The sequence below is a fragment of the Lithobates pipiens genome, unplaced genomic scaffold, assembly GCF_037356315.1.
Source record: "Lithobates pipiens isolate NorthernLeopardFrog02 unplaced genomic scaffold, aLitPip1_a1.2 Scaffold_18, whole genome shotgun sequence".
NCBI classification, from domain to species: Eukaryota; Metazoa; Chordata; class Amphibia; order Anura; family Ranidae; genus Lithobates; species Lithobates pipiens.
In genome coordinates, this window is record NW_027507758.1 from 512,135,808 (window position 1) to 512,151,413 (window position 15,606).

Below are 15,606 nucleotides of genomic sequence, written 5' to 3' on the forward strand. Positions count from 1 at the left end.
GAAGTTTATATTTTTACAATGAAATTTGTTTTATTATATTTTTGTAGGTTTTCCTGACATGCACTGGGAGGAGGGGGTGCGACTATCAACATTATCACTGCCGATTGAGACCCCTGTGGCTTGTCAATCTGCACCTGGCGACACCCGGCCCTGCCCTCTGCTTTCTGGAGTCCCAGCAGGGCTTCTGTTGCAGAAACCCTCAGTCTGTGAGCTGGAGCGTCTGGGAGGAGAGCATCTGAGACACAAAAGAAGGATTTTGCTCAGAGTATGTAAAGGAAATTCCTCTGTTTACCTTATGAGGCTTGTGCATCACATAGTAACTGGATTTTGGACTTGTTTGGACTGACGCACAAAAAACCTTTAGCTGTACTTTGATAATGTAGAAATGGTTAGGAGCACTAGTTTATTTTACTGATGACTAACTGGGGCCAGTTAGGTAAAGATACAAGAGAGTATGCGAGATATGATTTCTTTTACTGTCTCCCACATGATCCAGGCATACAGTGCAGAACATTCAGATTTGGCCATAAGGAAACAATACCCAAAAGATTAGAGATCTGGGTATGTGGGTTTTAGGACTTTTACAACCATGCACAAACACAAAACAAGTAGACAATAAGCAGATACACCTGCTTCCTCCAACCAAAAAGGTCTACAGCAGTAAGGCAAGTTAAAACCAACCTAACAGTTTTAGAAGACGCTTTAGTGTTAAACTTACAGTACAAAGTTACTTTTGTGTCCTACGCTTCATTCAATAACTTACTTTCAGAACTTTTTGAGGGGGCTCCTTCAGTTTCTCCTATAAATTTCCAGGCTTCTTCCTCAGAAGCAAACTTCTTGTACCTGGCACCTGCAAAACGATCCACTTGTTCCTTGCATTCATCCCTAAGATGACAGATTGCACATGAAGGTAAAAAGACATATTCAGTGTTGCAAAGTTTTCGGACACGACTCTAGAAACATTCTGTAACTTCAAGTTCTGTTTACTGGTCTCAGATCTTGTACCTGACAGTAGGAAATGCATCAATAAAGATGTCAAAAGGTTACCTGAAGAACAAGGTGCAAACTTATGAAATCAATGGCAACCAATTTCAAAGTTTCAGAAATTAGGTAATAAAGATGAATTTTCCTCTGCTACCTAGTTTTTTTCTTTAAAGCTTTCATTAATGTCAACAGTGTGCAATATGACGCAACGTTCCAGCAAGCCTTAAGGACATTTAGCCATGTCCTGGAGCCACACACCACTTCCGAAAAGGTAAAATCAACTTTATTGTTTAGCATACGCACAAACACAGATACTCCACACAGGACCTTCCCTCTAATGTTTGAATTATAAAGCAATGCTCTTGGGTGGAACAATCTGTGTTTGTGCAAGTGCTGAACAATAAAGTTTGCTAAATAGTTTATGGGAGAAAAGGACTCTGGAGGAGCATCACCTTTGAGAAGCATTAGGCCAGCCATAGAGGAGAACCAAACATCGAAAAAAATAAAAATAAATGATGCATACGATCAGGGCCGTCTTTAATTTTGATTGGGCCCTGGGTAAACATTTTCTTGGGCGCCCCCCGCCCCCTCCATTCTGAGGCATACAAAAAAAAAAAAAAAAAAATTAGTTAGACTTACCAGTGACGGTATTTCTAAGAGCCTTTCAGGACAACCCCGAAGAGAGTGTAACTCCACCTTCTTCTCAGGAAACACATGCCCACTTTAAAAACATCTCCCCCCATTGCTTCAGTTATTGTGGCCTTCCGACACTGGAAAAAGCACAGAACACCACACCACCATGATAGAACTTAATACAAATACTAAGCATAACCTAGGGAGGGAAGTAACGGTTGTCCTGAAAGGCTCTTAGAAATACCGTCACCGGAAAATCTAACTACGTTTTTCTCAAATCGCCTTTCAGGACAACCCCGGAGAGGATAACCGAGAAACTTACCCTAGGGTGGGACTACTGCCTGCAGTACCTTCCTGCCGAAGGCCTGATCTGCCGCAGACAGTAAATCTAATTGGTAGTGCCGGAGAAATGTCGAATAACTGGACCAAGTGGCAGCCTTGCAAATCTGTTCAGGCGTCGCACCGGCCCTTTCAGCCCAGGAAACTGCCGTGGATCTAGTAGAGTGAGCGGCAATACCTGAGGGAGGTATTTCTCCTTTCACTTTATAGGCTTCTGCTATGGCCAGCTTAAGCCACCTACCCAGCGTACTCTTTGAAGCTTTCTCTCCCTTGCGTGATCCCGAGAAGACCACAAAAATGGCGTTTGATCTTCTAAAATCCATAGTCATTTTTAGGAATTGTAGCAAGCATCTTCTCACATCCAATTTGTGAAAAACTTCCTCTCCTGCATTAGCTGGGGTTGCAGAGAAGGTAGGCAACACTATCTCCTGAGTTCGATGAAAGGCTGAGGATACTTTAGGTAGAAATGCTGGGTCTGTCTGAAGAACCACTCTGTCTGGAAATACTCTAAGGAAAGGTTCCGTAATAGCTAAAGCTTGCAGCTCACTGATCCTCCTAGCCGAGGTGATGGCCACTAGAAAGATCGTTTTAAGAACCACCTTCTGTAATGAAGCTTCTTGTAAGGGTTCAAAACCGTAGACAAAATTCCAACTGGGAAAGTCTTTAAGGGCTATCGGTCTACTTCGAGTGAGAGCCCTAAAAAATCTAGAAATTAAAGTTTCTTTTGATAAAGTCTTTTCAAAGAAAACTGATAAGGCCACCACCTGAGTCATCAGGGTACTGGCTGCTAGCCCCTTCTCCATTCCTTCATGGAGAAACTCCAGGATAGACACCATGCTCTTGAAACAGAAAAAAGGGACCAAAAAAGGGGCTAGTAACGAACGAGATCTGTAAAACAGAGTGGGTACCCCCAAAAAAATCTAACCTGTCTACCCAACAAAAGGCAGCCTTGATTACCTTACAAAACCAATCTCATTTAATTATAAAACCCTCGGACAAGGGAGGCAATTTGGTTGTAATGGACACGGCCCAATACGAACAAATGGTCAATAAAATACTTCAAAACAAAGAATGGTACAGAAAAATCCCAGAGAGTCATGTGAACTATACCACTATTCAATTTCGGAAATTAATTGGATAATTTTACCATCAGGGAGTTATAAGTAAAAAAACGTGGGAATATTTGAATGTGGTCGACCCAAAAACCCCTACCCTATATGCGCTACCTAAAATTCATAAAAACGCTAAAAATCCACCTGGTCGCCCTATAGTTTCAGGCAATGGTTGCCTTACTTAACCTGCGAGTGCTCTTGTGGATGATTTTCTTCGACCCTTTGTGGAGGGCTTATCCTCCTATCTACAGGATACTAGAGACTTACTAAGGGCATTGGACGGAATGTGTATCCCCGAGAATTCTTGGCTCGTCACTCTCGATGTGGAGGCCCTCTACAACTCCATACCCAACGATTTGGGTTTGAGAGTTGTGGAGGGCTTTCTTTCCGAGACTGGCGAGGTACAAACTAACTACAATCAATTTGTTCTCAAATTGCTTTCCTTTATCCTGAACAATAACATCTTCATCTTTGGGCGCTCTCACTACCTCCAGGTGCAGGGAGTGGCTATGGGGACCAAATGTGCGCCCTCATATGCTAACCTGTACCTGGGGGGGTGGGAGCGTCATATTTTTCATCGTGAGGATTTGGCTGAATATCTTTGCCGGATTCCGGTCTGGCAAAGATATATAGATGACATCTTCCTCATCTGGACAGGGACTGAGGCTGAGCTATCCACCTTTATGGAATTGCTCAAGACCAATATGTATAACTTAAAAATTCACGATGGAAAAAAGCAGGTTGACCATAACCTTTCTGGACATTCAAATTTATGCCAACGATAAAGGTGAAATTGGTTCTACTCTTTTTAGGAAACCCTCGGCTGTGAACACCGTTCTGCATGCCTCCAGTTGGCATCCAAAGCCATTGGTGGCCAGCATCCCTTATGGCCAATATCTCAGTTTCAAGCGCAACTGTAGTAACGTAATTGACTTTGAATATGAGGCCAAAAGACTAAAAATACGTCTACAACAGCGTGGCTATAGCAATAAATGCTTGAAGAGAGCATATACCAGAGCAAAAAAACATGCCAGATCCTCTCTTTTGCATGACAATAAACCTCTTCAATCAAATGAAAGAGTAAGACTAATTACTCGGTACTGTGCCCAACATTCCCAGATACGAGATACTCTAAGTAAATATTGGCATCTTCTGATAGGTGATCCAAAAATTTCTAAGGGCCAATCCAGAGATAACCTTCAGGAAATCGTGATCAAAGATACCCTGGTCAGGAGCCACTATGTTCCTCCAACTCTCACCCCCTCAAAACCGGCACTCGGGTCTAGGCCGTGTCACAAATGCAGTTTTTGTAGGTATATTTTTGCCTCGGACTCAATTTTGTTACCTAACAAACGACTTTACAAACCCAGATTCTCTGTCACTTGTACATCAGTAGGCATTGTATACATTATGACCTGTGAATGTGGCGCCTACTATGTAGGCAAGACAAAGAGGCCTTTCTTTCACCGCATCAGGGACCATGTCTCCCTGGTGCGGGGAAAGAAAATGGAGACCCCAATTAGTCGCCACATGGGCCTTCTTCACAACTTTGATAATAAAATGCATTTTTTTGCTTTAGAATATGTTAGCCCAGGCGACAGAGGAGGCAACTATAACCAGATTCTCTTACAGCGAGAGGCCCGTTGGATATGTGACCTCAAAGCTACAGATGCACCGGGCCTCAATGAAGCCTTCAGCTTCAAACCTTTCCTATAGGGGTAATTGAGGATAGAATATACTTAAGTTTTTCCTGTATCTGTAAATCTCTCCGAATTTGCCAACGCTCCAATTAACTACAACATGGACATTCAATTTTTTGAATTAATACAACTTTACATTTCAATAGGAGACTTGCCGCCAACTTTTGAAGTGTGCTCTGTACAGGCGCCCCGGGGAACATGAACTACTCTGTTGAACTCTGCGAATCAGAGTCTCAACCCTTATGTCCCCCAAATCAATGGGATTTTTGGCTTTCACAGGTTCTTTCCTTTCTTCTTTTTTCCTTCTCTTACAATGATTCAATGTAGCCAATTCAGATTGAGAATACACCGTCACAGGATGCTTATGCTTATGCAATGTTTGATCTGCACTGCATACTTGGTGCCGGAATGAAACATACTACGTGGGCATGCGCTATGATGAAAATGATGTTGGTGCACTTAAATTTCTGTTTCATTTCGTTAATATCCCCTTTGGCACTAGCCATATATTCTTCTCTGTTTGTTTGTGCACTGGGTTATGTACTCTGTCAGACGGATTTGCATTTGACGCAGTGCTGTGCCAGTGGTGGGCGTGCTCTGTGTCGGCTGCATGGATTTCTGTGTTGGCCGGATCGTCTGGTAATAAGGGCATTAGCCTTTTTAAAAATGGCCGTTTGGCATCTCATTGCTGGGTACACCGTGCGGAATGCGATCACGTGACTTCTGAGCCTGCGCCGTCAATTGGATTTTTCCAGATGGCCGCTAAGGCATCTCCGCGTGGTGTGCATCAGGCATGGTGCCTTGACGCGATCTCTGCGCATGCGCACTACCTTCTTCACTACTGCTAAGATACCTGGCCAGCCCCTTCCCTTTGTCTCTCCGCCCGCAGCTCGGCGGTGACGTCAGACGCCGCCGAGCTGGAGAGGTTTAAAACTCCCCATCCCAATCAGTTGCCTCTTGGCAATTGATGGGACTGGACGTATACCTATTAATCTTATGCAGCTATAATGGTAAGCCAATTTGATACTCAGCTATCACTGATTTGATGTTATAAGCCATGACCTCGCTGGTGATCTACAAATAATGGATCTTACAGGAGGTTTCTTGGCTTATTTATCTGCTTATTATATAGATCTCCTTTTCTTTTTTAATTCCAATCTTTTTTTGCTTTAGCATCAACTCTAATACTGGTTACTGATAAAGTACACCGATGCCGTGCTGATTTTGACACATTACTGAAGTCCCTCAGAACTCTTCTATTAATCGTTCATTGATTCAATGCAATTGCTTAGGTAATTACTATGGATATTTTCTCAAATTTAAAATTGGCCCCCCCTTTTTTGCAGGGGCCAATATACTTTTCTCCTTTTCTTAATTACCCTTATTCTTTATGATCGTTTTCATTCTTCTCTGCAGACCCCTAATAGGCGACAAATATCTCCTAATTTTGCGATCTCATCGCTAAGTGACTACAGTTTTTCTGTGTTGTCCTAAAACAATTCCTTGACCGATACCTAGGATATGGTTTGTTGACTTATGGAGCCTCTGGCAATATCAGTGAGACACTAAGCTATTGTATGAATTTTACAGTTTAATTACGATACCCCTATACTATATCTGTTTAAACATTTTGAAAAATAATTAGATTTCATTATTTTATTTATCCTCTTTGGATTATTGCAAAATTGTTGTTACTTTATGCATTAATTTATAGTAACATTCATGTCTTATTATTTTACTATTCTAGTGCTAATGCTTTAGCTGCTCAATCAGTTTTTCCTGAAGAAGCCCAATCCGGGCAAAACATGTTGAATGATTGCAGCTTGTTTTTCTCTTCATTCTTCCTGTATGGTGAATGGAAAATGTGATTAATTGCAAATATGCCTGTTCATGTACAGATAAATGTTAAATCACTGTTTTTATGAATGTTTAATTTATATTTTTGCATATTATGAATAAAATTAATGTTTTATCTTAAATTTTCTGCAAACATTTTTGACTCGATACCGTTAAAGTCCCAGGGGTTGGTGATCCCCCAGCCCCTTTTTTTCTGTTTCATAAATATTGGGACGTGGTATCTTGGTTCCGCTCAGACTCCTTTTCTCTCAAATTTTTATTTTCCAACGTCTCTCAAAAAAAAACCATGCTCTTGACTTTGAGGTCTCTGAACCTACACCAGGAGTGGAATTTCTTCCAGACTGTCATGTAAATTGCCTGTGTGGCTGCTTTCCTGCTGGATAGCAGGGTTTTTACCACCTTATCTGAGAGCCTTTTGCTTTTTAGAGGTCCTCCTCAGAAGCCAGGCGGTTAGCTGTAGAAGTTCCACCTCTGGATGGTTTACTGCCCCTTGTGATAATAGGTCTTTCCTGAGCGGTAACCTCCATGGAGGTTTCGAGGCTAGATTCCGAAGCCCCGCGAACCAGGGTCTTTTTGGTCAAAAAGGAGTGACTAGAATTAAGTCTGTCTTTTCCTCTCTGAACTTCCTCAGAACCAGTGGAATTAGGGAGAAGGGGGGGAAAAGTGTAGCACAGCTGGTAGTGCCAAGGGTGGGCAAACGCATCCAGCCCTACTGCTGCATCCCCTCGTTTTAGAGAAAATAATTTGTCCACCTTCGGGTTTTGCTGGCTGGCAAAAAGGTCTATCTGGGGAACCACCCCAAGCCTCGGAAATCAACAGGAATACCTCCTGATTCAGACTCCACTACGCCTCTATCAATTTCCGCCTGCTTAGGAGATCTGCAAATAAGTTCTGAAAACCTTTCAGATGCACTGCCGATAGTGAGGCAGTAGTATGCTCTGCCCAGGCTAACAAAAGGTTGGCTAACTCCAAGCTTCTGCTCCCGATTCCCCCCTGCTTCGTTATATAGGTTACCACAGTTGTGTTGTCTGACAACACCTGGACATGGTGACCCCTCAATACCTGCTGAAAGGCCAACAAACCCAGAAAGATAGCCTTCAGCTCCCTCCAGTTGGACGATCTTTGGGCTTCCCACTTGGACGAGACCCCCTGAGACGTTTGACCGTCCAGGTGGGCCCCCCCAACCCCAGGCACTTGCGTCTGTCAGCCGCTTGTCCATGGGAAAGGTCCACGCCAGACCCCTTGAGAGGTTTGCTTGGTCTCTCCACCACCAGAGAGCCCTTTTTGTCCTTGTAGAGATCCTTATCTGCTTCTCCAGAGGATCCTGATGGAACCAGTTTGACAGAATATCCCTCTGAAGGGGTCTGGAATGTAACCTGGGCCATTGAATAGCCGGGATTGCTGCCATAAGCAGGCCCAGAACTGCCATAGCCGACCTGACCGAGACTGTCTGGTTGCTTTGTACCTGCTTTACAGCTAGCTGTATCTTTTCCTGCTTTTCCAGCGGCAGGAACACCTTCTGGAGAACCGAATCTATCGAATAACCCAGAAACTTAATCTCTTGTGAGGGGACTAGATTTGACTTCTCCAGATTCAGAAGCCATCCCAGGCTTTTGAGGCGAGACTGGGACGTCTGGAGATTGCGGACTCCAGGGAGCAGGTCCTAGTCAAAAAACAAAAGGTTGTCCAAATAAGGGACAACTGAAATCCCCTTTAGCTTCAGGGGCTCCAGAGCCTCTGCCATAGTTTTTGTAAAGACTCTGGGGGAGGACGAGAGTCCGAATGGCAGAGGCCTGAATTGGAGGTGCCATACCAAACTCCCTAGATCCACTTCCAGGCGTAAAAACTGCTGAGATGCCTGGTGAATGGGTATATGGAGATAGGCATCCCTTAGATCCAGGGATGCCATGAAACAATCCGGGGTCAACAATTTTGTGATGGAAAAAATTGTATCCATCCTGAAGTGTTTGTACCATATTGGCCTGTTCAGAACTTTTAAGTTCAGGATCAGACGGTACTTCCCTGAGGGTTTCCTCTCCAAAAAAAAATAGCTTTTCACAAACAAACTTGGGGACACTCCATCCCACTGTTAGATAAAAGCTGACAGTCTCCCCCCACTGGAAAGAGATTGTCACTTACTTTTAGAGGCCTGCTCTGGGGGAGATCTAAAAAGAGAAATCCACCTCTGCCTCTCTGTGAACCCCACCTGCTCTTACGGTCCTGGTCTTTATGGGACTGTTGAAGAGCACGACATTTTTTCTTGACAGTTTGCTTTTTCTTGGCCGGAAAGGCCTTTTTCTTGTCAGCCGTCCTGTCCAGCACTGACTCTAGGTCGGGACCGAAGAGAAAATCACCTGAAAAGGGCAGGCTACAAAGCTTGACCTTAGAGGCTGTGTCCCCTGCCCATGTTTTCAGCCAGATTGCCCTCCTGGCCGAATTCATAAGAGCCAAAGACCTGGCGGCTAGCTTGGCCGACTCTGCTGATGCGTCCGTCATATATTTGACCGCATTCAAAATCAGTGGGAAAGACTCCAAGAGATCCTTGCAGGGCGTCCCCGCTTCTACATGGCTTTTCAGTTTCTCCACCCAAGATTCCAGGCTCCTGGCCACCACTGTAGCAGCCATGGCTGGCTTCAGACTGACTGATGCTGCATTCCAAGCTTTTTTGAGGATGGAGTCAGCTTTCTTGTCTATTGGGTCTTTTAGGATTCCCATATCCTCAAAAGCTAGGTCCGCTCGTCTAGATACTTGCGAAAAAGCTGCATCGACACGAGGCTTCTTGTTCCATACCTCCGAGTCCTTGTCCTCAAAAGGAAACATTCTCTTCAGGGCTTTGGAGAGAAAAAAAAAAAAAAAAAAAAAAAGGGGGGGGCTCTTTCTGGGTCTTTCCACTCTTTTTTAACTGAATCTGAGAGGACCCTGTGGACTGGAAACACTCTACGTTTTGCTTCGTCCATCCCCTGGTACATTTTGTCGTGAATCTACAGCTGTACTTTTTCCTCCTGAATTTCTAGAGTCGTGTAGATCGCCCTTAAGATATCATCTACCTCCTCTAGTGATAGCTTGTACCGAGAGTCCCTGCTATCTTCTTCCTCTTCTTCAGAGTCCCTGAGGGAGACAAGAGTACTACCCCCTTCGTCGCCAGAGTCCTCGATCTCAACTGGTCTGGACGACTATGCCCTGGGACTAGGCGGTGGGTTCGGAGGCTCAGCCTGCACGGATGGGTTTTGTATCAAGATGGACCTGACCGAACTCAATGAGTTGGTCAGCTCTTTAACTGAGGAAAATAACTCCTTATACTGCTGGGATGTTTCCTCTTCCACCAACTCCTTGATACAAACTCTGCACATTGCCTTCTGCCATGAGTCTCTAAGGGGGTTCTTGCAAGAAGGACATTTCCTCTCTCTTGGTTTAGACTTTCCTAGCGATTTTTCCTGAAATGACAGTTTAAACTCACTAGGTGATTACCTGTAAACCTACTACCACCAAGCCAGTGCAGAGACCCACCACCAACAGGCCACCAGGGAGACCATACAGACCCCTGAACCATACTGCAGGGTCCGAGAGACATCACCTCTGACCCTGCAGCGAGAGCTTTTTTCTATTCCATTCCGCCATTCATTTGAATTTTCCCGGCCGCCGCATCATCAGATTGGGCCCAGGGCAGGTGCCCCGTTTCCCTTGTGCTAGAGTTGGCCCTGCATACGATTGTGTCATCATTTTCTTTGAAGAAGACCACATGGGTTGAAACGTGTCGGGGGAACCATCACAACAGACCAATGATATGTGATGTAATTTTGTGTTTGCATTTCTGTAATGTGGAATGTTTTTGTGATCCCCTAACCAGAGTCTAATAAAAAAAAAAAAAAAAAAAATTACACACACACACACACACACACACACAGTGCCTTGCGAAAGTATTCTGCCCCCCTTGAACTTTTCAACCTTTTGCCACATTTCAGGCTTCAAACATAAAGATATAAAATTTTTATTTTTTGTGAAGAATCACCAACAAGTGGGACACGATTGTCAAGTGGAACGAAATCTATCGGATAATTTAAACTTTTTAGCAAATAAAAAACTGAAAAGTGGTGCGTGCAAAATTATTCGGCCCCTTTACTTTCAGTGCAGCAAACTCACTCCAGAAGTTCAGCGAGGATCTCTGAATGATCCAATGTTGTCCTAAATGACTGATGGTGATAAATAGAATCCACCTGTGTGTAATCAAGTCTCTGTATAAATGCCCCTGCTCTGTGATAGTCTCAGGGTTCTGTTGAAAGCGCAGAGAGCATCATGAAGACCAAGGAACACACCAGGCAGGTCCGTAATACTGTTGTGGAGAAGTTTAAAGCCGGATTTGGATACACAAAGATTTCCCAAGCTTTAAACATCACAAGGAGCACTGTGCAAGCGATCATTTTGAAATGGAAGGAGTATCAGACCACTGCAAATCTACCAAGACCTGGCCGTCCCTCTAAACTTTCAGCTCAGACAAGGAGAAGGCTGATCAGAGATGCAGCCAAGAGGCCCATGATTACTCTGGATGAACTGCAGAGAACTACACAGCTGAGGTGGGAGAGTCTGTCCATAGGATAACAATCAGTCTTAAGGCCCGTACACACGGTCTGACTTTTTGACAACAAACATGCAAATTAGCTGTTTTGGAGCAACATCCGACTGTGTGTACGCTCCATCGGACAAACTTTTTCTGTTTTCATCGGACTTTTGTTGGCTCTGCGAACGGACAAACTTTTTGACAACAGAAGTCCGATGGAGCAAAGTCCGACCGTGTATATGCAAAAGCATCGGACTTTTGTACAAGGTACAAACACGCATGCTCAGAACCATTGCAAACGATCAGACTACAATACAGAAGTTGACCAAAGGTGGCGCTGGAGTCATTGAACGTCCTCTTTTGAAGCGGCGTCAGTACGTTGTGACGTCATTACGTTCGTGTTTGTTGTCAAAAAGTCCGACCGTGTGTGTGCAATACAAACTTGTGGACAACACACTTTGTACAAAAGTCCACGGAAAAGTTTGTACAAATCCGACCGTGTGTATGGGGCTTTACACTGCACAAATCTGGCCTTTATGGAAGAGTGGCAAGAAGAAAGCCATTTCTCAAAGATATCCATAAAAAGTCTCGTCTAAAGTTTGCCACAAGCCACCTGGTAGACACACCAAACATGTGGAAGAAGGTGCTCTGGTCAGATGAAACCAAAATCAAACTTTTTCCCACAATGCAAAATGATACGTTTGGCGTAAAAGCAACACAGCTCATCACCCTCAACACACCATCCCCACTGTCAAACATGGTGGTGGCAGCATCATGGTTTGGGCCTGCTTTTCTTCAGCAGGGACAGGGAAGATGGTTAAAATTGAGGGGAAGATGCAAATACAGGACCATTCTGGATGAAAACCTGTTGGAGTCTGCAAAAGACCTGAAACTGGGACGGAGATTTATCTTCCAACAAGACAGTGATCCCAAACATACAGCAAAATCTACAAAGGAATGGTTCACAAATAAACGTATCCAGGTGTTAGAATGGCCAAGTCAAAGTCCAGACCTGAATCCAATCGAGAATCTGTGGAAAGAGCTGAAAACTGCTGTTCACAAACGCTCTCCATCCAACCTCACTGAGCTCGAGCTGTTTTGCAAGGAAGAATGGGCAAGAATTTCAGTCTCTCAATGTGCAAAACTGATAGACATACCCCAAGCGACTTGCAGCTATAATCGCAGCAAAAGGTGGCTCTACAAAGTATTAATGCAAGGGGGCCGAATAATTTTGCACGCCCCACTTTTCAGTTTCTTATTTGCTAAAAAAGTTTAAAATATCCAATAGATTTCGTTCCACTTCACAATTGTGTCCCACTTGTTGGTGATTCTTCACAAAAAATAAAAAAATGTTATCTCTTTATGTTTGAAGCCTGAAATGTGGCAAAAGGTTGAAAAGTTCAAGGGGGCCAAATACTTTCGTGTGTGTATGTATATATATATATATATATATATATATATATATATATATATATATATATATATATATATATATATATACACATATATATATATACATATATATATACACACACACACAATATATATAATATATATTATTTTTTTTAACGGCAACATGCCATTGACCTTCACATGTTCCCAAATAAAATACTTTTATAAAATTTGCCTGTATTGCCTCTTTAAAGCCCCCTGGGGGAACCTTCCCATATTAAAATTTGTTTTGGGGTATGCAGCCTATACCTTTCCTATACGTGTCTTTCCCATGCTCAATTATGGACTTTGAACAGGTGTGGAGAAGAGAAGACCAAAGATAAACAGGCCCAACTGATGTAGGAGGATTTTTTTCTTACATCTTTTTTTTATTTATTTTTTTTACATCTCCATGTATCACATGAGGCCAGGCATTCCACTGGGTACTGTATATGTAAGGGTTAACAACCACTTTAAAAATAGGGCATTTCTGCCAGTGTTATCTCCTTGCCCTTTCATCTAAATACTGCTACTGTGGACAACAGAAATATGGTAAAATCTCCAACTGCTCATTTTCTATAGCATTCATAGGCTCAGGAATGAACCGGATCACCAGACTGCAGGAAACCATGAAATAAATCTTTTGTTATGCACACAGATTTTGCATCTCTTACCATGTGTTGTATACTCCTGGCTTCCGTCCTCTTCTCACAGCATAGAACATTCTAACCACCAACGCCTGTGTGCTCCCAATGGATGCGCACAGTGAGCGAGCGAAAGGCAAGACACCGTAAGACAGCTTAAACATCTCCCATCTACCACGCTTTGGAGAAGCAGCAAAATCACTAATAAACACAGTCCATCCTGAAAAGCAAAAAAAAAAAAAAAAACAACATTTGTTAGTATTCCAACAAGGTCTAGATTAGATGCAGATAAACTATTTTTTTTCAGCACACCATAAACCTCAGATGTCAGTCAGGCAAGCAAAAACAAAAATTTCATTATGTCTGAAAACTAGATCAACTAAAATACGTTTCCTTACCTGAACACTATTTTTCCTGATGTAACCCTACTGGAGGCATCTACAGGCATCCATACCTATAAGAGCCACTCAACAATCATCTCTATGGCCATTTTAAAGTGGTTGTAAACCCTTTACAACCACTTTAAAACTACAGGCAAGCCTATAATTAGGCTTATTTGTAGCTGCACTGGATATCTCCTAAACCTGCACGGTTTAGGAGATATCCCTGCATTTGCATGTGTCAACGTCATGCGGCACATGTGCACTTAAGCCGTTGCTTTAGTTGTACTGTGCCGTTCCCGGTGGCTCCCGCGCATGCACGGGAGTGACATCGCGGCTCCGGCCAAATCACATCACTGGAGCTGCCTCCGGGATAGATGTCGCCGGCCGGAGGGGGAGACTAGGACAGCTGCAGGGGCTTCACTCTCGGGTAAGTAATTCATAATGAGCTAGTATGCTATGCATACTAGCTCATTATGCCTTTATCATGCAGGATGTCTTTTTTTTCCATAAGGGTTGCAACCACTTTAAAGTGGAAGTAAAAGCAAAACCTAACTCTAAACCTACTCTCACCCACATTCTAAGTCTAATCTATCTAGCCCTGTAAAGAGAAGATTGCTATATTTTAGGGCTGAAACAACTAATCGATTAACATAATGGGGTTAAAAAAAAAAAAGAGCCCTTTATCGTACAAAGATATAATCACTACTGTAAATGTTACTTTCACTATTCTACAGTAAAAAAAAATGAACCCCTTCCAGTAGTGATTATCTTTTTTTGTACTATAAAAGGGCTAATTTTAGTCTTTTTAACCTCATTATGTTACTTAACATCTTAGACCTGGTTCACATCTATATGTATATTGGTGCTTTTTGCAGAAATGCACTACAGTTCATTTACATGGTTTCCTATAGGACACGTTCACATCTGTGCTTTTTTCAGCCGCTGCATATTTGGAAAGAGTCAGGGACATTTAATGCAAAACAGTGCTTTTTTTGGTTCAATACACGTAAATGGAGAAGCTGCAGAAAAGAATGTAATGCGTTTTTGCAGCAATTTGTGTTTTTTAATCTGCCCCCAAAAAAACGCAAATTGCCGTAAAATCACGTGCGCAAAAATAAAAACGCACAGTAAAAAGCAGTGCAGAAACAGATCAAAAACTGCATAGGTGTGTACCGAGCCTTATGCTGGCCTCACGGATTAATTTTCAGGTGAGAATATTCAGATGAAAAATCTTTGTACATTCGTTGAATGAAAGAATTGTGTTTGAAATTTACTTCATTTCTGAACAAAAACCACATACACTGTCTGAAAATTCCTTTCACCGGGAAGTTTTCTATTTCCCAATTTTCCTGTCACTGTGGTTGAAAATGAACATCAATTTGACTCACTTTTTTTTTTATTTTTTTAAGGTTATTAATCGAATCAATCGGCCAACTAATCGATTATGAAAATAATTGTTAGTTGCAGCCCTGCTATACTTACCTATTTTGCAGCCACTCCGATCAGGTTCCAGGCTGATCTGTCAGTGGCAGCTTCAGTGTGTAGGAGAGGCAGCCAACAACAGAAGCCCCATAGTAAGTCTGTGGGCGACATCACTTCCAAGCCATTGTCGGCTTTCACCTGCACACAGAAGGCATAGCTGGAGACCAGAAAGGAGTAGCTTTAAAATAAGTATAGTGATCTTTTCTTTACAGGATAGATTAGGATTAGAATGGGGGTGGGAGTAGGTTTAGAGTTAGTTTTTGGCTTTAGACTCCTTTCACACTGAGCCACCCCAGGTGTCAGAGGTAAAACGCTGCTATTTGAAGCAAAGATTTACCAACGTTTTTTTATGGCGCTATTCGACCGCTAGCGGGGCGCTTTTAACCCCCGCTAGCGGCCAAAAAAAGGGGTTAAAACTGCCCGTTGATTTCAATGGGCAGAGGCACTTTAGGAACGGTGAGTTCACTGCTCCAAAGAAGCTACTGG

The 15,606-nt window shown here is 43.0% G+C and overlaps 1 protein-coding gene and 1 long non-coding RNA gene across 3 annotated transcripts in view; one reads left to right on the top strand and one right to left on the bottom strand.

The window, feature by feature from the left end:
• The window catches only part of LOC143988841 (uncharacterized), a 50,277-nt gene extending 49,143 nt beyond the window's left edge, over positions 1-1,134 (top strand). The window contains exon 4 of the long non-coding RNA XR_013276926.1: positions 48-1,134. This is a non-coding gene — a long non-coding RNA (uncharacterized LOC143988841). The remainder of the gene's footprint in view (positions 1-47) is intronic.
• LOC143988840 (ribonuclease H1-like) overlaps positions 1-15,606 on the bottom strand; it is a 51,681-nt gene that overhangs the window by 26,250 nt on the left and 9,825 nt on the right. For both annotated transcript variants that reach the window (XM_077488732.1, XM_077488733.1), the window contains exons 2-3: positions 13,286-13,475; positions 764-885 (exon numbers count right to left, since the gene is read on the bottom strand). In XM_077488732.1, coding sequence (XP_077344858.1) covers positions 764-885; positions 13,286-13,419 — 256 coding nt within the window. In that variant the 5' untranslated portion in view covers positions 13,420-13,475. The remainder of the gene's footprint in view (positions 1-763; positions 886-13,285; positions 13,476-15,606) is intronic.